At 35.8% G+C, this 27,728-nt stretch overlaps 1 protein-coding gene across 1 annotated transcript in view; it reads right to left on the bottom strand.

Annotated features, from left to right (window-relative positions):
- LOC6561730 (myosin-J heavy chain) overlaps nucleotides 1-27,348 on the bottom strand; it is a 79,059-nt gene extending 51,711 nt beyond the window's left edge. The window contains exons 1-2 of the mRNA XM_032736696.2: nucleotides 25,646-27,348; nucleotides 578-699 (exon numbers count right to left, since the gene is read on the bottom strand). Of these exons, the coding sequence (XP_032592587.1) occupies nucleotides 578-699; nucleotides 25,646-27,042 (1,519 nt within the window). The 5' untranslated portion in view covers nucleotides 27,043-27,348. The remainder of the gene's footprint in view (nucleotides 1-577; nucleotides 700-25,645) is intronic.
- Between the last annotated feature and the right edge of the window lie 380 nt (nucleotides 27,349-27,728).

Raw genomic sequence — 27,728 nt, 5'->3', positions numbered from 1 at the left:
GCTCTAAAAAGCCGGTTCGTTGTTTTACGCTATTCTGTTTTTGGCCATTAACCAAGCGCGTTTTTGGTCGCACGTCGTGGCTTAAAGCCGAAGTCTTTGAAAACGAGTTTCATTTGCTCTTAAATCGCCAAATGTTGCGGCAACATTTGCAACTGCGTGTCTCGTAGTGCACTGCTTGCTCGACAAGCAGCAACGATCGTTGGTTGTGGAATTTGAGTCTATGAATAATATTAAACAGTCGCATTCTTTCTTTAAAAAAAAAGCTATAAGAGCAGTAAAAGTATTTGCATTTAAAAGTAATAGTAATCAGTTGCGTTTGCTTTCAAGAAGCCTATATATATATATATATATATATATATATATACTACAGGTATGTGCACTTGCACTGCTTGCTAGCAAAGCAGTTGTAGCTGCAGTGCGTATTTCTGCTAAAAAGTATAGCATGCTTTGAGGCAGCAGCACTAAAATTTATTCAATGACTGCTAAACTGATATTTTACATTATTTAATATCCCAAAACTGGCCAACATTTCAATGTTAAATAAACTTATATATATTTATTTATGTTTTGTACTTACGCAGTGGAGTTTTGGCCAATAATTTTGGGGATCCGCCGCCATTGCTATTGGCATTGCCGTTGCACAATGAGCTCAGGTCACTGTGCGAACTCTTCTGGCTGTCCTTGCTGTAGGAGCGACCACTGAAAGCAGAAAAATAATGAAAATAAACAACAAATTAAGAAGATATATTCGATAAAGCCAGCCAGCGGTTTATTATTTTGGAAAACAGAATAAATTAATTGAGCGTTGTGCAAATTACAGAAATCGTTGAGAAAATTTGATGAGGAAAATATTTCGGCAAAAATGATTGCTGGTGCAGTGCACATGAGTTGTTTTACTTTTCGTTGCGTTTTCAATTGGTTTTCCATTGTGTGAAATTGCTAAGCGCAACGCTGCACAATCACAAAACTATAAAAAAAATAATAATAAATAAGGCAGGTGAAAATTGGAAAATTCAAAAAGTGGATGAAATCAATTTGCCCAAAAATTATGCACTCCACTTTTATTGTTTTTGTTTTTAATATTTTTTTTGAGGTGTTGAAATTTCCCTTTTAGTGTAGCATTTTTTTCGAACATGCAACTTCCTCTTGCGGCGCGAATGGCAAATGTTGAGGGGGAAAAAGGCTAGAAAAAACTAAAATAGTTGGGCAGGAAAATTTGTACTGGCTTTTTTGTTGCAGGAAACGGGCAGGCCAAATGGCAAAAAGGAATTAGCAGTGGCAACTGCGTTTCCGTTTGCCAGCAGCAAACGGGCATAACCGTAATTTATGTTCAAACAACTCCAACAACAACTGCAACATTGTAAAAAATAGCAAAGCGGCGCAACAAAGTGTTGCAATTGTCAACCAGGCCACATTTTCTTTAAGCCACATTTCTGTCATCTTTTAATGCACTACTTGAGGATATCTTAGTTATGATAATAAATGTGTTACGCTTTGTAGATTAAGTCAAGTCTGTTTACAATTCTGTCTCTCGATCATTGAAATAAGTTACTAATTAATTTTTCAAAATTCAATGTTCACACATATTTTCTACTAAATTATTAAATCTTTAAAAATTCACCCAAATTCAAATTCCAATAAATACTCAACAGATAACTTAAATTATATATTTTTTAATTGAATAGACTACGCTGAAAGCGTATTTAAGCTTCGCTTCGTTATTTTGCCTCGTTTTTCTGGGTTTTCTTTTGCGACAAGTGAAAAATGCGCATTTAATTCGATTTTCTTGTCATCGCATTAATTAAATGCAATTATAACGCACTTGTCAATGCAACTCCTCTCTGCACCTGCTGTCAACGAATTGTTGAAAGCCTCCCCTCCCCCTCCCCTCCCCTGCCCAACACAAAACACCGCACCCTCTCCTCTCTTTTTCGTGCTGAAAAATGCACCTCCAGCAAAGAGGATGCCATTAAAAATGAGACAACTTTTTTTTTATATTATCCGGTTATAAAAACCAATACTTTTCTTTTGTTTTAAAATAGGAAAAGTTGACTGCACCCATTAAATAATGGAATGCAAACTATTTAACATTTAATGGAGGGAGACAAGAAAACAATTGAAAAGTTTGCTTACTTGTTTATTATATGTGTTTAGAAATTGTTTAAAATTAGAGAAATTCCTAAGGAACATATGGAAAGAGTCGTTAGTTTACCAAACATTTGATTTCTTAATGAAATGTAAATAATTTATGACTGAGAAGTATAAAGTTGAATGAGTATAAATCAACATTAAATACAAAAGCGGCTTACCATTTAATATTTTCAATATTTAATATTTATTTAAAAATACATTTAATGAACCAAAAATTAATGTTTGCATGAATGCTCATCAAGCAAAATACTCGGAATGAATTTTTCATATGAGTTCTTAACAAGAAATACATTTTAATATGTAAAGCTCGTTAGTAGAAATGGAAGCAAACCTTAAAAGTGTTGGCCACAACGTGCAAAGGGTGTGTGTGGCTTACCATAGACTGGTAAGGGGAGGAGGCGAAGGGACAAAAAGTGTTTTTTAAAGGGTTGACAAAAATGTCAGTTGGGTGCACCATGGAAGCAAATGTTGAGCTGGTTGCGCTTGTTGATGTTGTTATTGTCGGTGTCGCTGTCTATTACATACTTAATTAATTTCTTCACATTTGCATTTCATTAATAATGCATTTTAATTACGTCGCTGCACATTTCCCTACCCCCTGTTCAAACTCACCCCCCTCTCACACTTTACTGCCTTGATGATATAATAAATATTTATAAGCAACGCGAATGCAATGCGAAGACTGACAAAAGCAGACAGATAGTCAGATAGACAGACAGACAGACAGTCAGACCAAAAACTTACGAGCTATTTTAAAGTGCAATTTGTTTATACCCCCCTCCCCACCTCCACCAACACCCCCTCTCCCACATACTTCTCCCTTTCTGCTTTTCAATGTGTGTTTCGGTTCTTTGGCTTAATTTCCGCACAATGTTTATGCTTCAATTCATTTGACGTCTCCTCTTCTTTCTCCCCTCTCTCTCTCTCTCTCTTTCTCCCGTTGTTCTCCCTCTCTTATACATATTTCATTCCATTCCATCAATTTCTATTCCCTTTTCCACCTCATTCTTCATTATTGCACACTCGCAGAATTTGGCTTAAATAAACTGCACTTGTTAACTGCTTTTTATTTTGATGAACTTGCCACTCACCACCAAGTTTCCCAGTTGCGGAAACTGTCAGCGAAAGGCGTGGCAGCAACACAGAAGAGCCACAAAAAAAGAAACAGAAAACCTTGACAGTGAAAATGTAAATTGAGTGTCGCATCATATTTATACTCAGTTCCAAAGAGGAAATGAGAAAAATGTATGGAGACAATGTGCAACCCTCTGATAAATGACACAAGTTCAAAAAATTTGCTAAAAATGCCAAGAATTTTTTTAAGAAATTGCCCTAACTTTGACAAAAACTCAACCGATTTTTTATTCATCATTTGTTTATCTTCTCAATTGATTCTACATCTGATTCTCATTCTCTCCAATCTCATTAGCATAATTTCAGCATATTCTCAAGTCCCACTTGAAAAGAGCAAAATTCAATTTAATTAAAAAAATTGAATAAAGTCTACAGTTAGCTTTAACTTGAGAAATAAAACAAATATGAAACAGACAAATACTTCAAAGATGTATAAAGCGAATCCAACTGTTTGCCAAACACAAATATTTCAATATAGAAATATTTGTAGAGCTTTGCAGAGCTATTCAAAATCCATTGTTGAGTTTGTAACGTAATTAAAGAAGACGTCTCGGAACACATAACATATCTAAAGCAGACTCAATTAATATGCGTCTTATTATATTCCTCATCAAGATAGAGCTGCTATATCATATAGAACTCATAGGAACAATTGGTCGGCTGGTTTAACTGCATTTCGCAAGGGTATTTAATCAGCGGCATGCCTAAGATAGTTGTTCCTTTTTGCTATTTGTAAACGAGGAATTCAAGTAGCAATGTTTAACGAGAGTACTTCAGAACAAAAGAGCTCTCAATTTGCAGGAATATTTTATACTAATTGCAAGTATCCTTTCGGCAACGCAATACGAAAAACTTTAATTCAAATTTGCTGTGCAATTTTTAAAATTAAATGCCATAATACCCATTCATGGGGTATTCATTTTTCGACAATGCCACAAGGCAAGAATAAGTAGAAGCTTTTGTTGCAATTGTCTGGCTCTGATCCTGTAAACGTTTTTTTACAACCTGACAATTGTTACGGTTTTTATTGATGCCACAGGCTGCATTTTAATTGCTGTCGTGTGCCGTTGCAAGGTCCAAAACAAATAGAAAAGAAAAAAGTTGCTGACAGTTTTTTATGGCACATTTTTGTTTGTTTTTTTGTGTTGTAGGAAAAGGGGTTTATGTGTCTTTTGGGGCGCCCTTTGGTCGTACATTCAAATTGTTGACAACTGAGCGACTTCCGCAAAATGTTGCAAGTTAGCAAGTTGCACAGCTTCCTCAATAATTTTGCAAGAGACCACAATCAGCAGCCAAATGGGAGCTGCATATTATGCAATTCTATGCAATTTACTAAACAACCTTCCCCCCACATCCCCGCTGACCCTTCTCCAAAATCACAATTCATAATCTTAATGAGCTTCCATTAAACTTAATTGCAGCTGCAACTGTGGCAACAACACCAATCACGATGCAAAATGTCAACTCGATGGGGGACGCGAAAAGACCAAGGGAGAGAGAGAAAGAGATGCATATTTGAGTTCTCTTTCTCTATCTCGCCCTTATTTGTTGGGGCTTAGCAAACTGGATAATTAATTGAAAGCAATTTTTAAGCTAGGAGAGGGGGGAGAGTTTTGTTGAGTAGCTGTGAAAATATGTTGTAAAATCTTAGCAAATGGTTTCTGACAACTTTTAAGATAAATTTCTAAAAATAAACCTCAAATTTCCAACCCTTTTTTATATGATATTTTGTAGATAAGCAAATCTTTCAAGATTATTGGCACTCATCAATGGATGCTAAATGTAAACACAAAACAACTTTAACTACGAATTAAAATTGTACGCAACGAAAAACAAAAAGGACTTCTTAATTAAGAATACACATCGAAAAGCTCTATAAAAATATGGCGTATAAATAATAATCAAATAATCTAAAATTAAGTTCAATCCTTAGCTTCTTCTGCTTATAAATAGTTTCAACATCATGATGATGATGATCATGATGATGATGATCAATATGATGATAATTGTATGATATCATTAAGATAATGATCATTAAGCCAATGATCATTAGGCTGATGATCATTAAGATAATGATCATTAGGCTGATGATCATTAAGATAATGATCATTAGGCTGATGATCATTAAGATAATGATCATTAAGATAATGATCATTAAGATAATGATCATTAAGATAATGATCATTAAGATAATGATCATTAAGATAATGATCATTAAGATAATGATCATTAAGATAATGATCATTAAGATAATGATCATGATGATGGTCACCTGGTAAGTGTAGCACACACATACTTATATTAAAAGCTGATCTGTCAATACTGGATTCTTAAAGGTTGTTTGCGGCTGCTGGCAAACTGATTGCTGATGATTCAAGTGGCTTTTGAAGTTTGTTTTCGCATTGATGGATTTTGTACAATTTGTATGGATTGTAATCTGAATTTTGTGGCCACAATTTGTGGACTTTCACTTTGAGCACAGACAGACAATTTGCTTGCTTTAATCATTGGATTGCTCCCATGACTTTGTGCTCGCTGCTCGCTCTGATCTGCTAACCTCAAGGCCCGGAATAATTAAATTGTTCACTTCCTTTGCAACATGGATCGGCACAATGAGTGTTCATTATGCCAGTGAGTTCTTTTGCTATATATATATACATATATATACACACAAATACCCACATAAATGTGTGATTGCGTGTGTGTGTGTGAGTTTTTTACTGCTGCTTGTGAAATTTCCCATTAATCAATTCTTTTGTTTATCGCACAACTGGGTGACCTTTTTTTATTTGGCTAATTTATGCAACTTAATTAGTCTGGCAGCATGAAAGGAAAATTCTTTTAAACATAATTAAATTAATCTAAAGAAAACAATCTTAGTGTCATTCATGGCGTGCAACTGAGAACTTTGAATGAACTGCAAAAATGCAGAAATTACTTTATTCTTTATTCACAGAAACTCAAGAAAATGTGTAACTGAAACTCGAAAAAATGAGGAACTAAACAACTGAAGAATTCTTCAGTTTTTTGAGCTTCTCTCTGTGGCTTGCAACAGTCTAATTCACATTAAATCATTGTGCTTGCGAGTAAAAAACCATTCAAGACTAATGCGAATGAATGTATTAAGTATATGAATAATAATTTAAACAATTGAACGACGAATAGAGAAAGAGTGAGAGAAAGAGAGAGAGAGAGAGAGAGGGAGGGAGGAGTCAGTTGAGTTTGAGCTTGAGTTTTTAATGGAGCATTGACAGAGTTTTAGTCCAATGCACTAATGGATTACATTAATAAATGGCAAACGGAACAAAAGCGATAATAAAACTCACAACGAATATCAAATGCTCTAAGCGTGCGGTGAAAAGACACTGTGCAAAATTCAATTAAAGGATTATTCTATTTTCCTCATAAATTACTGAAAATAACACACAATTTTGGATTTCATCACATCTATATTTGATTTGTCCGGCAGTATAATTAGAGTGCTTAACACGATCACTGAACTTAAATCATGTGGAAAACTTTCTAGTCAAAATTATGAAAGTGTCTTCTGGCAATTAAGTAACAAGATTAAATTATTATATTAATTATTGATTTATATTAACAAGTAAATTCTCAACGAAATTATACTTATAATAGATGCCAAGGCGCATTGAGTTTAAGTCTACAAACTTAATAAGAAAGTGATTTAAGACCACCCTCAGTAAGAGTATAATTTGAACAACAACAGCAATAGCAACAACAACAACAATAACGGCAATTCCGATAACAACAACGACTCCCCTGCTACCGGTTGATGTTAGCTGTTGCATGTTGCAAGTTGCATGATGTGCAATGTGGTCTCGTCGTTCATCATAGATGGCAACTGTGCAACCTGCTGCGCGTCCCGCTTTGCCACAGCACATTAAGTCATATATGGCTGGTGTGCCTTATAAATGATACATGCCTCGACAGATACAGATACGTTGGTATATATATATATATATATATAATTTACAATGGGATGCCGACGGCATCGCTGGAAGACAGTTGTCAACATTGAGGTTAGGAAACCGTCGCGAAATGTTTCTTTGCTGAGTTTCTGTTATTGTTGTTGTTATATTTGTTTCTTAATGAGACGCGACATGTGCAGTCAAGAGAGCCGAGAGATACACACCAAAAAAAAAGTAGAAAATACAACAGAAAATCAACTTCATAGAACGCCGACTTTGGGTTTTCTATCTCCTGTTTGCAAAATGTGTAAATTGAAATCGCAGAACAGAACAGAGCAGAGCAGAGCGATAAGAAATGGTAATTATTTTGCTGTTGACAACAGTTGTATGTATGTGGCTCAGACTGGGGGAAGCCGTGTTTATCTTTCATTAACAACAGTGCTCTAATTACAAGTTACGCTTAACGTATATGGATCAATAGAACTCGACTTAGAAGCGATGTTAGCACTTCAGAAGAGTCTGTGTAAGAATTGACCTAGCTTCGATGAAGAAACTCTAAAAAAAACTCACTTTGAATATCGATTTGTATTTGTAATAGATACATTTGTACAACTGTTCAAATTAGTACAGTCGCTATTCAAATGTAGATCAATCGGAGTGTTGCATAGACTCTAAACTGTTGACTGAAAGCAACTTGTACAAATACTATTGTAAACTGTACAACTAAAGTTATCGATTAAATTTAATAAACTTCATTTGCGTATACGTAATTTATATTCCATATTTGAAGTGCGTAGCTGTTATAGTCAGAAGTATATGAGTAGATCGACTTGACTATTGATTCTAATCAAGAATATATATTCATCTGGCTGTTACATACTTTTGTGCAACATCATTATACCCCTTCACCAATTTTTATATGGGTTCAGGGCATAAAAGAGCATCTCAAAAATTTTGAAACACATTCCAAAAATATGACAAGTGACTCCAGCTGCAAAACATTCACAACAAACACTTGAAATAAAGTATAGGAATGACCCAAGATCGATTTTATGATCGCCACTTCCCTTTCTTGTGTAAACAAGAAATTCTGTGTTTAATTACATCATCACTTCCAGACATCGGCTCCAGACATGGCCAAAGAGTAGCGCAGCCCAAATTCGTATAGTTTATGCCACAGATACAACAACAACAACAGTAGCAACAACATATGGACATTTCTATTCAAATTGCGGTCAACCGAGAATTGCTTTATAAATAGCCACTCAAGGCACAAAAATTATGATTATTATTTGTTCTGCCATTTTGGACGACGGCGTCTTTTGACCAAAATATGGCATTTTCTTGTAAGCGATTTAATGTTGCTTTGTTTTTCCAGTTGAATATACACACACACACACACACACATATATTTATTTACATATTTGTGTATTTTGTTTGTTGTGGGCAAACATAAAATACGCCCTGAATTTTAGCTGCTCGAAAAAAAGATAAACAACTTTGACTGAAGTGAGAGAAGGAAGATACCCTGTATTTGAGCTTAGAGTATGAGATGATTAAAGTGGAGATTTTTTATTAACTTCAAAATCGCATTTTTATTGCCATTTTCACATATCAGATAATTCAAAGGCAGATGAAATTTACGATAGACTTGAAAATATAAATTTTTCCTTTTATGTTTAAGTCATTTACTTTTTTACTAGAGCTGTCGTTAAATCTTCACATGGAAACAGGGTGTAAAACATCGAAATGTTGTAAGAACCATGACTAATGCCGAATTAAAATTGAAACCAATTCATAACCCTTATCGGAAACGGATCGGAAATACGATTCGGCTTAATAAACAACCTGAAATATCGTTGAAAACCTGCGAACTCTGTCAGCAACACATAGTCCAAACATCTTATACCCCCTCTAAACACTTTTCATATTCACAGAGTATTCAGAAAAAAAAAGCAAAAAAGAAGTCTGTTTTCAACATTAGCGCAGTCAGCTGGAACTTGAGAGCGGAAATTTTTTTTGGCGCAAAAAGTGTCCATTATTCGTATTAATTGAAAGACGTACGTAAAAAATATTTACCAAGCCACAAAAACATAAAAAACTCAACAGCATAAAGCCACAAAGTAAGCAAAATTTTCAAGAGGATGTGGCACACAAAGACAACAACAACAAACAGAGAAGTAGCAACAATAACAACAACAACAAAAGTTAATTGATTCTAGGCCTTAGCAACTGGCATCGGTTTTGGTTTTGGTTGAGTGCCCGTTTATGTTTTCTATCCATGTAAAATGAACGAAACTGAGCGTAAACACATTTCAGCAACTATTCAAAGAAGACAGCCAGCAGATAATGCAAGTTGGCGCACTACAAATAATTATTGAATGCTATGCCTCATATACGACATGGTTATGCTCTGTAAAGTTGATTGAGAGATTTTACTACTGTTGAATACAAATGAACCTATGGAATACATTGTTCCAAACTGAATCTTTAAAAAGCTTTAAGTATGCATGAGCAGAGAGAGAGAGAGAGAGAGAGATGCAGAGACAGAGAGAGAAACCTAAAATGCAACTTGGCCGTTTTTGACTAAAGAAACTTTGATTTGAGTAAAAGAAAAAAAATAAAAAAATTACTTACAAAGTTTAACAAATATTTAAAGTCTCAAAATAGCTTTTAAAATAGTATTTAGTTGAAAACAATTATTGAATATATAATTTGAAAATATTATCAAATTATTTCAATAACATTTCTAGTGTGATTAATTCAAATAATCTAAAATTAAGTTCAGTCCTTAGCTTCTTCTGCTGATAAGTAGTTTCAACAAACACATCACCCGTTTTACAGGGTGTTCATAAGGCAGCCTAAATAGCTCATTATGCGGTCTGTAAATTTTCCAATGCCCACCTTGTGTCGGTTACCTGGTCAGTGTTGCACACACATGCACAAAACTATTTACATATATATATATATATAAATATGTTCACATATTCATTATGCATGCCGACAACAATTTGATGATGATCATGATGATGATGATCATGATGAACATGATGATGATGAACATGATGATTAAGCTAATGATCATTAAGACGAAATCGTATGATAATGATCATTAAGCTAATGATCATTAAGCTAATGATCATTAAGATAATGATCATTACACTAATGATCATTAGTATAATGATCATTTAGATAATGATCATTAGAATAATGATCATTTAGATAATGATCATTAGGATCATGATGATGATGATCATGATGATGATGATCATGATGATGATGATCATGATGATGATGATCATGATGATGATGATGATGATGATCATGGAGACCTGGTAAGTGTTGCACACACATACACACAACTATTTGCATACAATATATATATACATAAATAAATATAAAAATAAAGGATAAATATATTCACAAATTCATTATGCATGCCGACAACAACAACAACAACAACAACAACAACAACAACAAACAACAATTTAGAGTCGGAAAAGCCAAAAAACCGAAAACAAGTGTTTTCCAACGCGTTGCGCTTCGTTTGGAAAACTTGTGGCAAGCAGCAATGAGGAAGAGCTGAGGTGGATGGAAGTGGTTGGAAGGGAGCCGCGTGCGACAATGCAACATTTTGCCGGCAGTCCTAGTTTTAAATATAGCATCTGAACTAATTTCGCTCGTTGGATGCTTCATCGGTGAAGTGGTCGCCCTAACGGCTACCGGGTACGGGTCCGGCTACGGGTTCGGCTACGGGTTCGGCTACGGGTTCGGCTGCAGCGACTACGGGTTCGAATCCCGTACGAGCTGCAAAAATAGAGTTTGCCCGAGTTGATGTCAGATTTGGATTTGTATTTGTATTTATATTTGTATTTGTATTCGTATTCGGATTCAGATTATGTCCCGCGCTGATATTTGTCGTGTGTGCGTGTTTTATAAATACGCCACGTGATTCATGTGTGGAATTATGTATTGTTGTTGTTGTTGCTCGCATTGGGATTTGTTGTGTTTGCTGCATGTTGCATGTGGCTGGCAAACTCTCGGCATTTGTGTGTGCGTTTGTCTCTAATAATGTCAGCCAGAGATAATATTGTTTCTATATGGAGCAGCTGCGTGGGCGCCCAAGTGGGCGGGACTGGGCGTGTGTGCATTGAGGCAGGTGCATCTGAGTTGTTGCACGCATTTAATGGCGAGCGAGAATTTTGGAATGGAAGCGTCATTATAAAGCACATTAAATAGCTGACAGACATGCTGCTTAAAGCATTATACAAATATAATAATAATATAATATTATACCCCTTATAATTCTTAGCAGTGAAGGTCTCTTATTTTTATTGACACTTAAAATTGTTTACTCTAAGTCAAGCAACATTTAAAAGCACTTGCATAATAAATAGCATTCTTGAAATTACAATCTTTAAAAGAAATACATTCAACTTAATTCTTTTACTTTTTGCTCTACTGAAAAGTCTTCTGAACCCAAGTTTCTAGCTCTCTGAGAAAGCGACATTCCTGCAGACGGATGGACATGGTTAAATCGACTCATCTTTTTATAATGATCAAGAATATATATATTCTTTATGGAGAGATACTTTCCTCTGCGTGTTACTTACTCTCCACAAGTTTATTATATTATGTTAGCTCATTTTTAAAGAGTTGATGAGAAATTCAATCGAACTTTTTTTTTGTAAATAATTAGTTGAATGATTGCGAGATATTTGGATGAAATCTGTTGATAATGTATCAGAATTTTGGACCATTGCTAAATCGACCTTAGCAAGGATTACAAACAATATAAACACATTCAAAGCAAATTTAAAGCATTTTCCTATTTATGAATGACTTTCACAATGCTTGACAGAAAAAGAAAAGTTCCCAAAAGACAGCGGCAGAAAGTAGCTTCTTTAATTTCGTTTTCTACAGAACGAACACACACATTGTCATGTACACACACACAGGCACACACACACACACACAGGCACACACAGACACACAGGCACACCTCACATCAATTCACAACATAATCCCCAGTTGGATAATAAGTATTTGCTTTCAACTGGCGCTTTCACAATGGAACCAAATAAAAGGCGCACACAAAATGTGCCCCGGAAAAAAGCATTTAAGCTCATTAGTTAATATCCAATTTATAAAGAGTCACCAAAATGGGGAGAAGCACAACATCAATCAAATATCACCAAGTCAAAAAGAAACAAAAAATAAGTAGAAAGAATTACAAACAGAAGCTGAAGACAAAACACAACACACAAATTTCACTCACTTGTAAAACATATTCGAAACAGCAACAAAAACAAGAGAAACAAAAGGGGCACACGACAGAAATTCGAAAAGTCGAAGTCCGCTTGCGACAGCGTCCACTGAGATATATCGACTAATATATATCTATCTGCGAGATTGCAACTGACAAGAACAGGAGTCGGGGGCAGATACTGTTGACACTCTTAGTGCCCCACAATGTGCCCCACCCAATGCGAGATTCGATTGCGAAACGTGCAAAAACGCATGCGAGATATAAACTTTATCTCTGTGTGTATGTGTCTATGTATGTGTGTGTGTGTGTGTGTGTAGGTGCCTAAGCACATAACCGATGAAGAACAGCAACGATTCATGACTAGCGGATACCCCTTACTTGATATAAATGCTTTTAATTGCTAAACTGTTCAATTATTTTAAAAGTATCTATACAAAATATTTAATTTATATGGATTACACAATGGAATACACATGCATGACTACCAGATACTCTCTACTTGATAAACATTTTAATAACTGCTACAGTGTTTAATTATTCTAAAATAATCTAAGCACATATTTAATTTATATGATCTTTGACTACCAATTACCCTTTACACTTTGTTACACATCTAATTACAATACAGCATACCCATGCCAAGCTCTATTTACAGGGCATTAACAATAAACAAGGCAACGCAGCGGCAGCAGACAAAAGAAGCTGCACTGTCAGGGGCAGCAACTGAGGTAAGCAGGCAGAGAGACAGAGGCAAAGAGACACAGAAGCTGTGTGCGTTGATTGCGTAAATGCCTCACACGTGACGCATGTGGCATGCGAGCGGTCATTGTGACGCCATCTTCCTCCTACTCCTCCACCCATCCACCCCTTCACACTTCACCACCCCCTCTAACCAACTAAGCGGCTAGGCAAGCACACATCTACTCAGGTGTGTCTGTGACAAATTCATGATTTGTCATCAGGTTGCACACAGCGTACTCAGCTCAGTTGCGCATCCAACTTGCGGTCTCTACAAATCCAACTTTGAATATTGTTTGCCCTTCTTCTACCCTGGTTAACACTCTGCATATATATGCAATAATTTTTCCAATATTGGGCAATTTGTTTTCACGCTCACATAAATTGCTGGCATGTGTTGACTTTTCCCTTCGGCTTTTTGACTTTTGCGGTGCAAATGTCGCCTCGTGGCTTTTTCTGCTCACCGCGTCAGTTTTGTTATATATATATATATCTATATGTAGTATCAGTTGATAATGTTTATGAGCTGACATAGAAATAATGGCCACATTACAGCAGCTTTTTCGGCTGCTTTCAGCTGTTTTCCGCTGTTCTTTTTTTGGTGCGGCACTTAAAATACCATCAAATTGCATTGGACCCGTGGGACTCCTTACATGCGCATAAGTAATGAATACTTTAATCTCATCTTGGGCCGCACACAAAAAAAAAAAAAAAAAAAAGATAAAGAAATAAACCAAACTGAAGGTTAACATATAAAAATTGGGGTCAGCTGGTGCTAATTACATATTAATGTGTGCAGAGTGGCAAACGTTGTCTCTGCTTTTATTTCACATAAATCTACCACTGAGGAGACGGATAAGAATGTAAGCATAATTAAAATTAGGTACAAAAATAGACTACACTGAAACTAAAGCCAGATACTATGTTGAGCTTATATTTTTACAAATTTGTTGGCTATAAACTAACTTGTACATTTTGCAAATACATTTATTATTAATGGCTAATCTTTCACATAAAAGTTTTAGTTTGATCATTAACAAGACCAGAATCAGTGTAAAATTTAAGCAACTAAAATATAAGTATTTTCAGCTTTAATTTACTGCTAATTAACTTCAAGTTTTGTGCCTCATCTTACAAGTTTATAATTACTTTCGCAGCACAACAATATTATCCAGAAATGAGCGCGAAAATTCAATTTTCCAAATATTTAAGCCTTTAAGTCTTAAGCACATCTTTCCACTGTCTAAATAGAAGTGAAATTTATGGCGCAAAATAATATTTTTGCCAGCAGGCTTAGGCAACAACCTTTTGCTCGGTCACGTTACTGCCAACATTTTAGTCAAGGCTAATAAACAATTTGCATTTGGCCACAACGATAACTTGGGCTAAAGTTTACAACCGTCAAGTTTGCGGCTGGCAACTAACTTGATTATAATTTCAAATTGTACGTTTCTTATTAGCGGATTCACAAGTGGTATTCCCTGCACTCGTAATTACTGTGGCCAAAAAGAAATATAGGAAACTGCATAAATTTAACATGCAAATGTGTCTAACAATTTTCTTTCTTCTCTCTGATGGCATAAAATTATGGCCGAATGCAAGGCTACACGGAAATTGAAGGCAGCACACAGGACTTAAGTTTTTAAGCCACTGGACTTCATTTCTTTTTTGTGTTTGTGGATTCTTGAATTGCTAATGGAGAAGAGCAAAAAACAGCAATGGCAAATTGCAACAGGAATTACATTTGACAATTCCATTTAAATTGATTGATTGTTGATTTTCATCGAACTTTAGAGAATAACAAAAATGAGATCCTTTTCGCATATAGCTGCAAATGATGGGAAATGGCAAAGAAACCTCGAAATAAAGGGAGATAATGGTTTTAATCTAAAAATGCTAGTACTCTGAGAAAGTTCTCATATTTCTAGCTGTGGAAAGAGACTTAATAGGAGAATTATTAGGAAATACAAGAAATAGAACTATTATTCAAGGTATTTTCTTAAAATCAAGAATATATTTGCAATAAATACTGACTTATTCAATTTAGTTTACATAAGCAGAGAGAACCGACAACAAAAACAACAAAACATTAAAGTAAAGCTCAGCCAACAAAGACAGAACTCATTGTTGAAGCTCTGAATTATAAATAGAGATGTTTGTTTTTTTTTTTTTTTGCATTCACTGTAATGCTTACTTGATCACCATAATTAGGTTTTTGAAATAATAAATTAAATGAGCATTGACTTGACTTAATTTGGGCGGATGTAAATTGTTGTCATGCCTAATTAGGGCCTCACATTTAAATTGTTATTTTCTCACTCAAAAAGCGGACAAATTAATGCCTCGTCGCGAAAAAGTTACTCACCAACAGACAGAACGATTAATAACGTTATCAAAAACCTCAAAGGCATATATTTAAATTGTAAATGTAAAGCTTACAAAAACAGACAAATGAATGTCAAGACATAAAAATATATTCTGAATCGTGCCCGTTGCGTTTTTTCAATGAAACTCGTTACAGCGTTAAATGCAAATGTGAAATTTCAAATTTATTGTTTTTCATTAGAATGCGTCAAGCCTAAACCATATTTTATAGATATATTTTTTGTTTTTGCCATTTTTAGGTCGCTGAATTCAGATACGGCCAATAAGTCACTTATCACACTCGATTGGCTGAAAGGTTTTCTATGACATATTTTACAGATTAAAATTCAATTAGCTATTCAATACTACACATGATTGCCCAAGATTAATGGTGACAACTTCTTTTTGGTCTAAAATTAAAAATTTAAAGTTTTTTATTTGTGCAGAAAATAAGCAACTAAGCAAAATATTGATTGTAAATCTGATAGAAACTAAATTTTCGCACGCTCATATTTTCATCAATAAACTGTCAATAGTAGTACTTTAATTTAGAGTTATCAATCTTATAGAATATATTCCATGTTTTACTGCATTATTATCAATAATAAAATAGAGAAAAATCAATACAAAACCATCAACTATGTTTGTATCTATAATTTCACACTTCTCCTTTCCATTAATCAATATTTTTTTCTAACCTTTAAATCGAAGCTTCTGTAGAACATTCAACATATATATTACTTTATGGCTTTGCAGACATTTTGTCGTGCAACAATTTCAGTTATGAGCCACGTGCTATGGGCCATTAACTGCGTTTGCGACTCGACTTAAATTGTGGCTCATAAATACATATACGGAGCCGCCCCTAAATAAAGCAAACAAAAAACCAGAGAAAATTACAGTGTTCGGCAAACCGAAAATTGAATTCCCTTGCAGATCGGCAGTCAAACTGCCAACATTAAAATTAGACAATAAGCAAATGTTTGTTCCTGTGGCAACTATAAGAAATAGAAGACCGATGCTGATGATTTGTTCACTATATGTAAGCTATATGATATAGAGATTCGATCTGCCTAACTTCAACAAATGTCTGTGAACCACATAATTTTAAGACGGGATCTAGTTGCATAGAAACAGATACAAGGGCAGACAGACGGACAGTGACTATGCTGATCATGAATATATATACGTAACGGCATCGCAGACGTCTCAAACAATGTGTAACAAACTTCGGTACTTTAGAATACCCTCAGACAGAATGTGCATTAAAAAAAACCAAATACGTAATCCGGCAAGCGCTTGATGTGAATTTATTTTTATTGAGCCGAAAAATACACTTTCACAAGCGAGGCCCATAAATAAAGTGGCGCTCATTGATTAGCGTATAAATATTCACACGATGGCCAATAAAAAAAAGAAGAAAAAAGAAAACGACTTCGAGAATCGACTCTCAATTTTAGGGCTCAACTGGCTCAACTGGGAAACCGACCACAAGTTCAGGGTCAGCCAGAAATACAAACATAATCTCAAGTCTATATATATGTACATATATATATATATATGTTATGCACATATAACAAGTATAAATTTACATTTAGCTTAAGTGTGTGTGTGTGTTTCAAGCTTGAATCAACTGAAATTCGGTTTGTTATCCGCACAACAAGTTTTCGTTAAACTCTTTTGTTGATTTTTCACTTACAAATTACCAGCGCAAATAGAGCCTCAAATTGCATTTTATCCATTGGGTTTTAGACGTTTAAGCGGAAGAGGAGGGGCTGGGATGTTAGCTTAAGTCATAGGAAAAACTGGCAAAAAGTTTCAGTTTTGTGGTATAGGGAATAAACTTTTTTCGACACTTTCAATTGCCAACAATCGTCGTTTAACTTTTGCTTCATTTGCTGGGCAAACAAATGCATAACAAGGTTTGCGCGCCGGGCAGATACCCTGCCAATATTCACGTAAGTAACTTTTGTGACATAAACATAGTTCCAGTTGATGAAAAAATATAGCATTTAAAAACTCGAGGCAATGTTAATTAATAAAGCCGAATCGATTTTCGCTTTCAGTTAAAGTACGTAAAGTGTAAATCTTCCGGTAAAGGCTATGAATTAGCTCCACATTTTTGTCCATGTTTCATGTAAATGAAATGGGTTTGGTTCCGGTAAAGTAGAGATTCCGTTTCCGTTTAATACACTGCTTTTTATGCCTAGTATTCATATCTCAAATTAAGATACCCTTTTCTGCATAGTTTCTGCTTAAAGGGTATTAAAATTGCTCTTCTATTTGACCCGCTTGTTGTTTACAACAGCTAAACATTCAATTTGCATTCATATTTCTATGAATATATTCACAATTTGCGACTTTTGAATATTTGGCTGTGCATTTAGCTTTATTCAAATCAGGTGAAATTTCAGTGCTTCTATCAACACGTAATTACGTAATTACGCCACACAAATTTATTTACATCTTTTTTGCTTTTTGTATATTATTTTTAAGCTTTCTTTCGACAAGTTTCTGAAAAAAAAAACCAATTCATGCTCTATTTGAATGCTATTTTTGTGAGCATTTCCGTTCCAACAGCTTGATGTATGTAATTTTCCTCTTTCTTTTTTTTTTGTTTGAAAAAACTTCCGCTGAAAGCGTTTTTTTTTTTTAAATAGAGCATTCAAAGTACTCAATTAAATATCATCAAAGAAACAAACACCAAATTTTAAAATCGATTTTTCAACTTTATTATTGTTGCAATTTTATCGCGTGGCCAAATTCGCTCCACTTGGATTAAGATATAGATAAACTTTTGCTGGCCATGAACAAATATCTTAATAAAAGAGATAATTCGCCATAATGTATTCCGTATTCAGTCCATAAATTCTTGGCTAATATCAAAAATTCACCCGCAGCTGGCAACCAATTTAATATTTATAAACACTTTTAAAACAAAACGATTAACCAAATTTATAATTTTCGCCTGCCGCAAAACGTTGTTGTGCACAAAATTGTTTATTAAAAATGTAAACAAAATGTGCAAAACGACGAAAAAGCCAAAAAATATAAAAAATAAACCTAAAAACAAATTTGAAGCGCTGACGTAGGGTATGAGGGCAGGGGGAGCAGAAGGGGAGGGTCAGGTGAGGGGAATTCGCGTGGATAAAATTGGTAGCTACATTTCAACCTTTTGGTTAGAAAAAAAACACGTTTGCCATTTGTAGTTTTGTTTTTGTGCCTTTTTTGTTCAGTTCAACGCTATTAAAAACGCCGCCTCCGGTTGAAAGGGGATAGGTGGCAGGAGGGGAGGAGGAAGTCGCTTTAATGTCGTTGGACTGCAAAAAATTAAATACGAAAAAAAAAATACAACAAAAAAACCACATTGTGCGTCTGGCTTGTTACGGTTTTTAAATTTTTCACGCATTTGCCCAGCTGGGTGGTGGTAAAGAAAAAAAACCCACTGAAAATGTTGCATAATATGAATTTAGGTTTGTGCTTATAAACAACAGACAAACAGCAGCAAAAATGTATTGCAAATTAAAAAAAAAAACACTCGTTGTATTTTTAATTACAGCGTATGCATTTTTGTGGGCGTTAAAGAGTTCAGGTGCATTAAAATTATACCACGCATTGGCGTGGTATGCAACACATAACATTCATTAAAAAAAATTAAATACTTGGAAGTAAAATAATTTTTTTTATTACAAAAATATAAAAAACAATTGCTTACTTCAAAGAGAGCCGACTTTGTCTTAACTTTAGCGAATTATTTGAAGTACTTTGACAAGTTGAACACTTTTTAATGTTCATATTATCAAGTTTTAGTCATATTTTGAACTTATCCAGTGAAATTTTTGCTACATATATATTACCATATATATATACATATATTTACCATAAAATATTCACAAGTTCATATCAGCAACTTGCAAATAAATAATGTTCAAGACTGATAAGCCCAATCAAGTTTGCTATTTTATTTTGGACTACCGATTAGATAGACTCGAAAGAATTCACAATTCACAATGGAATGCGAGATAACAGCAACAGCTAGATTAATGTGTTCTTTTGTTAAACATTAATATTATTATTCCACGCAATCCAAACGGAACCTATACAAACCTATTCTTATCTAACCCATCCTATTCTACCATTTTCAGTCCTAACCTAATCCAACATAACCTATATTAACCCAAACTAATGTATCTTATCCTATATCCTTTCCTATCCTATTCTACTCTAACCCAGCCTACCCTCATTATTTATTCAATAATATTTTTGTTTCGAGGCATCTTTAAATCATTGCTGACATATTTCAACTGCCTTTTGCTTGCTACATATATTTATCTACTGTAAATTCCCCAACACCCAAAACATTCCACAGAGCATCTTTGCGTTGATCATTATTGAAACTCTTCAACTTTTTGTTATTTGTGTCGTGGTAAAAAATGTTTTGCATGTATTTTATGTGCTGAGTGCTGAAGTGTTGAGTGCCGAGTGCGGAACGTGTGTTGACAGCTCTCGTGACACTTGTCAAAACAGTGCTACGAATATTTGCCACCATGGCTTCAAGTCGGAGGTCCCATTACTCTCCGTCCGGGTCGGAGAAGTGTGCTTCACAATGGATTTACAGCTTTGAGAGAGAGGGTGAGCGAGAGAGGGACACAGACACATATCTGTGGCATGCACATCTCACGATGACAAGCTGTGGCGTGATGCTAGATAAGTTAATTAACATTCAATGCGATTTGTCAGCTTTAAGTTTTTACCAATTGAATATATGATGGATAACTTTTACTATTGATAAACCCATCAATGACATTTAATGACTCGTGTTGGCCAGTCATGATCATTAGCATTAAATCGACAGCATCACATAAAGGTCAAAGTCATAAAAACTTCATAAAGATACACATAAAGATACAAGCAGTAAATATTTATTTATTAACTCTGGTTGGGTAGACCTAAAGGAACCAAGAACTGTACAAACACTTTATAAAGTTGTTTTTTTACTTTAATAATTACTTTATAGTTTATAATTACAGCTTCACTTCTGTGTACAGCAACTATTGTAAGAAATGAAATAGCAAACTTCTGATAAACGTTTCATTAAATATTTTGTTTTTTTCTGATTCTTTATTATCATTCCCGTTTTCTAAGTGATTTTTCTTATTTTAGTTTATACTCTAATTATGAGAATATTTTCAAGAATTTTGAATATTCACTGACCGGAAATACTCAACTCAAAGAGTTAGATTAGATTTTTGATAATATTTTAATTATGTGAATTTCTCGCTAGTCTTCAGTCTTACCTTCTGCTGAGAGTTTCTACATCAAAGTTAGCTTAACTTTTTATTGAGGATTATCATTATGCTTCTCTCAAAAACTTGTCTACTTATCTGCAATTGTAAATTTCTCCATGTGTATAGTTACATTCTCTTTTATCTACATATATATTCATATATATAAGTCAATCGCATAAGCGGCTTGTTTGCATTACTTAGTAAGAAGGAAAACAAAACAACAAAAGTAAATAAAACAAAAAAATGCATGAAATTCTCACAGACTCGTGTTAATGAATCCGCTTACAAGGCATACATTTTGTAACATTGGATTTCTGCTGCTGCTTATTGTAAGCCCAACAACAAATGCTCAACTTTCAAGTCAGCTTTGATTTTCACAATACGACTAGGCTGCCGATAAATACAATTTCAACGTAAAATACAATATTTGTAATATTTATTTTTAGTTTCTCAGTTGTGATTCTTTGTGTTGCTTAATCGTCGCTCTCTGTTCTATTCTAATCTATCTATTTCCCAAGTTGACCTTGTTCAAATTTATGGCTACTTTTCATGCCCAGCCATATTTTGATTGTTGTCTCTGTTTTTATCTAGAAACCAACACGTTGTTGTCTCACTTCCCCCTGCCATGCCCTGCTCTGCCCTGCCTAGCCCCAAAAACAAGCAATTAGTGCTCGTTGTGTAGTTTTTGGGCAGTTTCTGTTTGCTTTTTACTTTGGTCTTTTGTTGTCAACATTTTATGCCTTCCTTCCAATTTGAGTTAAGCTCTCTGGTCTTAGGACAGCCTCTAATGGCATTTGCTCTGGCTTTATGTGGTCTGACCACTGATATTGGAAATATGTCGAGCCGCGCATAAATTGATTAAAAATCTGTTTGACAATGCTTGGCTGACAGTTGGAGAGACGCACTCATGTGAAAAACTAGAAAACTTTTGGTCAATGTCGTTGGCAAAATCTTTAAATTGAATGGAAAGAGAACATTTTGATTTGTATTTATGATATGCTAAAATATTTATCAAACATTTCGAAAATGATGACGATGATTATGATTATAATAATGCTAATGCAGAGACTCAAACTTTATTGTCTATGGAATAAAGTTGAAGGTCAACTTATTAAGAGATGTTTGATTTGGGAAGGCGAGAAAAACTTAATTTTATATGTAAAAAGAAAAAAACGACTATTTAAAATGAGGCGAATATTAATTAATAGATTGTTCCGATTAAAGCTATATGGTACAGTAGTTTAATCTTGATTTTGTCTGCATAAAAAATCATAATAAAAGCCATATTTTCGTAAATTAAAAAGTGTTTCTTACTCGGCTAATGTTACAGATCTATAATATATATATTTTATGGACTCCTTCAGTGCGTTCCAAACTGCACAACGAAATGCAAACACTCTTTGCACAGTGTACCTCAAATTTGTACAAAAATCAATTGTTGCCTCTTGATTTATGAATACTTTATGAAATACTTGAAAAAAACAATAAAATATATTTCATGTCTTAACTGTCCAGCCTAGTTATCAAATTGCAGTCAAAGTGCATGCATCTTTGTCTAGGCTTTTGTCACTTGGGTTATCTCATCCAAGTTGAAGGTCAACGCTTCCAATATTAGCTCACTTTATTTTTGAGTCGTAAACAAAATGTGAAATACACAATTGTGTGTCATCAGCGTGTTGTGTTGTTTTCAAAGCATGGGATTAGCATAACTAATATTTATACTACACAGTATATACTTGTAAATGATCTCATAAGATCGTGTTGATTAAAGCTAACTGTTCTCTTGGCAATTAGAATCCTCCACATGTGGAGCGAAAAATAAAAAAGCAACCATAAATTCACCACTCAAAAGAATTCAAACAATAAATAAATACAATAAATATTCAGTGATATGTGAAATTCCAAGCGAATAAATCAAATAGTAATAACAAATTTGAAGGCTTCATTTCAGCTGATAATATCTTCAACATGTTTCGCATAAGTGCGCAAAATAAATAAGACTGAAACTTTTGCATGACTTGACGCTAAATCCGCAAAATACGCAGATACACAAATACACAGTTGCAGATACGTAGATACACAGATACATAGATACATAGATACATAGATACAGAGCTTGGGCGTTTTTCACACACTCCACAAAAGGCAAAGGCAACAAAAAAATAGCACAGCACACTTCAAGATACATTCACACCCAACCCATTCACAATTCACAGTAGTTAACTTTATTTATTTATTTTTTTCTTGTCTGAGAAATCTTCTCGCTAAATATGACAAAATACACACTCCCACACTCGCATATGTGTGTAATTTTGTAACTGTTTTTGTAATTGGGCGGCTGCTTTGCTTTGTGTTTGTTGTATTCTTGTGGTTTTTCAATTGTTGAACAAAACAAAAATAACAAAACAACAAATCAATATTTAGCATTGAATAATTGCATGTCAAGTTGGATACACAGCTCAAAAAGTTGATGGATTATTGTCCATTAAAGCTAGATAATTTAGATAATTTTCATTTGTGTTAATCATCATCAAATAGCGCTATTGTCAAACTTCTTATTGATGGCCAATTAGTTAAATGGAAAAACATATTTATTTAGTTTTTGTCTTTTGCTATTCTCTATTTGATTTATTTATTAAATATTAGCAAAAGAAAAATGACTACAAGCTAGCAAAAACACTCTTCTGCTTTATCTATCAAAATTTGTTGATGTAATGTTAATGTTAATGTGTAATTTTGTAGATATTAATAAATATTATAAAATATTTGGTAAATCATTTTAGAGAAATTATATTCTCTACATTGCTAGCTCAACTCTACTCTTGATCAATTATATACATTTTACAAATTTTGTAATGTGTTCAGTGTATAAAAACACAACAAAGATTGAGCAATATTTTAACAGCAAAATGCAACGCATTAAATGAGTTAAAAAAAATAAATAAAAACGATTTTATCTAATGAATTTTGATGGCGTTTAAATAAATAAAAAGTGCATAACTCGTTATCGCTCAGACAAAACAAAGAGAGAGATAGAAAAAGAGGGAGCCAGCGGTGTAGAGGGAGATAACAAGATTTGTGCCATAAGCTCGTCAAAGATTTTGCTGCTAATTTGCGGTCGTTGTTGTTGTTGTTTTTTATATAGTTATTGCTATTGCGGTTGCTCATTGAATCCATCTGTTATTGTGTTTACAAATTTTTTCCAACTATTTTTGATGTTGCAATTCTGTAGTTGAAATAAATTTCACATACAATAATAATAAAATATTAAAATCAAAAGTAAGCGAAGGTCTCTTCGCAATTAAATTAATTGAGCATTTGCTCAGCTTTTTTTTCAGCTGTTTTTCTTTGGCACAACTAAAACCAAAAACAAAAAAAAATAAACACGAACAACAATAAAGTCAAAGTTCAGTGGAATTATTTTTTGCGATTTCAATTCAACACTCTCTCTCTCTATCTCTCTCTTATTGCTACTTCCCTTAATTTGTTGTCTGTATTTTTATTAATTAGTATAATGCACATAAACGCCCCCTTTCGGCCGGAACGGGAAACACTCGCTTCACATGACAAAACAAATGTTTGCGGGGCTAAAATGTAGTATTTTTTTTTGAATGACACAAAACAAAATTTCTGTGAAATTAAGCACAACGCACACATACGCAAAATAATCCCGCTCCCTTCCCAAAAACCCCCATCAACCCCCCCCGGAACCCAGCCTAATTTATGCTTAAGTGCTAGGCGCCAGGCGAGGTCGAGGGGTGGGGCTGCAACCCAGACAAATGATGTTTAATACACACGACACGGGTCCAATAAATTGTACTAAAAGTTGACATCGCTTTTTGCTTCACTTGGCTTGGCTTGGCTCTGCTCACTTCTCACTCTGCTCGCTTCTCTCGTAAATAGTTGAATTTGACTTTGGGGTCACACAACTTTTGCTTAACTAGATTGTGTGTGGAGAGAGACCAAATGTGTTGGACCTGTTGTTTCTCTTCCTCATAGTGAAGTCTATTTGTCAGGGCCAGAGTGACTACTAATTTGTTGATGTTTGACATTCAGATAGATGTTTGCATGAAAGTTGCACACACATCTCAGAACAAATTGCATGACATCAGATCAACTGGCTAAATAATTAAAACTACTATTGCTATCAGGAGAGTTTTTGGCTATTTAACTAAGGTAAAACTAAACAGGATGCTGATTAATAATATGTCAGGGTCTATTTATATATGTATATATAATATGTATTATATAGAAAGATATCATTAATATATATTTTTAATCGTTCTTCCCCCATTCAAATGCTTATCAATAATATACAATTCCAACCAAGAGCGATTCATTAATTAAATTAAAAGCAATTATATTTAAATAATCTTTCAGGCTTACAGCCTTCAGCTAATGGTTCCACATTGTAACACAACAATTCAGGCACTTTAATTTATACTCGTCACTGACCCTGAACTCAATTATTTTAATGTACAATCTAGTCGCACCTATATAGACTTTATCGCCGGCAGGTGAACGATGGCCATTAAGACCGAATATTGATAGCCATATAAATGAGGAATGTGGAACACAAGAAACCAATCAATGGACGCAACAATTGATAAGACGTATTCGGCAAAAGCTGATAAGTAGATAAGATTCTTAGTGACAACAACACAAGTTGGGCTCAAAAAAGATGCTCGGTCGTGGAATGGAATGAGAATATCCCAGAGGAGCAAGAATTTTCCCAATTACATATAAAAAAAATAATTAACTGTTTCACTTACCGTTTAATCAACACTGGCTGCAAACGTTTCGCTGCTGCTTTTGCAGTTGTTGTTGTTGTTGGTGTTGTTGCAGTTGGCGAAGTTGGTGACTTGGAGAGACGCGCAAAGACGCTGACGCCGACGCCAACCGAGCCTTTATCCTGTGGCTGCCGCGTTGACGTCGGCCTCGCGCTGCTACTGACGCTGCGCTTTACAACACTGGCTGCAGTAGCAGCAGCAGCAGCAGCAGCCGGCGATCGTCGCACAGTGGGACTAATGCGCGAACTGCCGCCGCTGCTGGATGGTGATGGCGGAGTAACAGCCGCCGATGCACCCGATCCTGCTGCCATGCTGCGCGTTGTAGACACTTTAGATTTCACATCATTGTAATTGGTTTTGATTGTTGATTTATTGCTAGCGATTTTATGCATAACGGCATCCCATTTATTGGGTGTATGCGCTTTGCGAGCGATTGGCGACGCTTTTTGTTTTGTTTTATTTGTCGGGCTTTGTTTAACACTTGTTGGCGTTGTTTTTGTTTTGGGCAACGAGAGCGACGACGTCGTCGAGGAGTTTGACGAAAGCGTTTGTAGATTCTCAACGGTGCTGGTGGCAAGCGACGTTAACGATGCGGATGCAGATGCGAATGCGTGTGGACGCGGCGACGCTGCACGCTGTACTACTGAAGCCGTCACTGAAAGCGTCGACGATCGCTGCTGTTGCTGTTGCTGCTGCTGCTGCGAAGAGCCGCTGCTCGGCGTCGTCATCGTCGTCGATTCGTTAAAAGCTTCGTCGCAAAAGCTTTTGGCGCTGCCGCCATCGACGCTGCAATACGAAGTGCGATTCGAGAGCGTCGTTGCGGCCGACGATGAAGAGAGCGGTCGTTGTTGCTGCGAGTGTGAGTGAGAGAGAGACTGCGACTGAGACTGAGAGTGCTGTTGCTCTTTTTGCGCTTGACCTTGATGCTTGCGCATCGTTTGTGTGGAATCGTCGGGCGACAAATCCATTTCTACTTCCATTTCTCCCTCGATTTCCGCCTCCATTTCCGCATCCAGTTCCAGTTCGGGCAGACGCAATTCTTCGTCACAGCGATTCTCGACGTCGGTGAATATGCCCGAGGACTCCATGCACGAATCCTCCAGCTGCGGCACCGAGGCACTCGGCTGCATTGTCGGCCCGTACAGCTGGCCATCGATGACCTGGGCACGTCGATCGCCTCGCTGCAGCACATCATCCGCATCGGATTCGGTAAAGAAATCGGAATCGGTCATCGGATCCTGTCGACGCATAGGTGCTGCTCCTCCAGCTGCTGCGGCCGGCAATGGTGGAAAACTTGGCTGTCGACTGACGCGACCCAAATGTGGTCCATTGCTTGGCGAATGATCGCAGGCGGCGCCACGTGAGGCGGGACGCGACATTTCGCCATCGCCTTGGTAGCCAGTGTCCAGGCTGGTCACACTGGTTACGCTGGTAATGAAACTGTTGCTCAGCTTGGGATTCGTTTGCGGATTGGCGACGCTTGTTGCAATTGCACTTGCTGCTATGGGAGCAACTGCAGCAGCTGCAGCAGCAGCAGCAGCAGCAACTGCAGCTGGTGCCGCCAAATCAATCAATAGCTGCGGCTCTATGGGATCCAGTGGCAGCTCCTCCGGCGATGGGGTCTGCTCCAGACGCAGCTGTTGTTGCAGCTGCAAGTGCTGTTGTTGTTGCAAGTGTTGCTGCTGCTGCTGTTGTTGTTGCACATGTTGTTGCTGCTGCTGCTGTTGTTGTTGTTGTTGCTGGGCAGCAGCGAGCAACTCCAGCTGATGGTTGAAATTGGGATTAGAATTGGGCTGCTGCTGTGAGGACGAGTCGAGGAACTCCTTCATTTGATCGGGCGTCAAAATGCCCAAACTCTCATCCAAATCGAAACTGTGCTGCTTCTTCAGCAACTGTTGCTGTTGCAACTGCAACAATTGTTGCTGCGAACTCGAACACGAATTGTTCACCAGCTCAATGGACAAATCCAACGAACTATCCGGCAAATCCAGACCAAAACTATAGCGTTGTTGCTGTTGCCGCTTGAGTGCGGCATCCATGTGGAGCTGCGTGTCGCCATCGGGTG

This window comes from Drosophila grimshawi, unplaced genomic scaffold (genome assembly GCF_018153295.1).
Source record: "Drosophila grimshawi isolate 15287-2541.00 unplaced genomic scaffold, ASM1815329v1 contig_1377, whole genome shotgun sequence".
Lineage (NCBI taxonomy): Eukaryota > Metazoa > Arthropoda > Insecta > Diptera > Drosophilidae > Drosophila > Drosophila grimshawi.
This window is presented reverse-complemented; position numbering and strand designations above follow the sequence as displayed.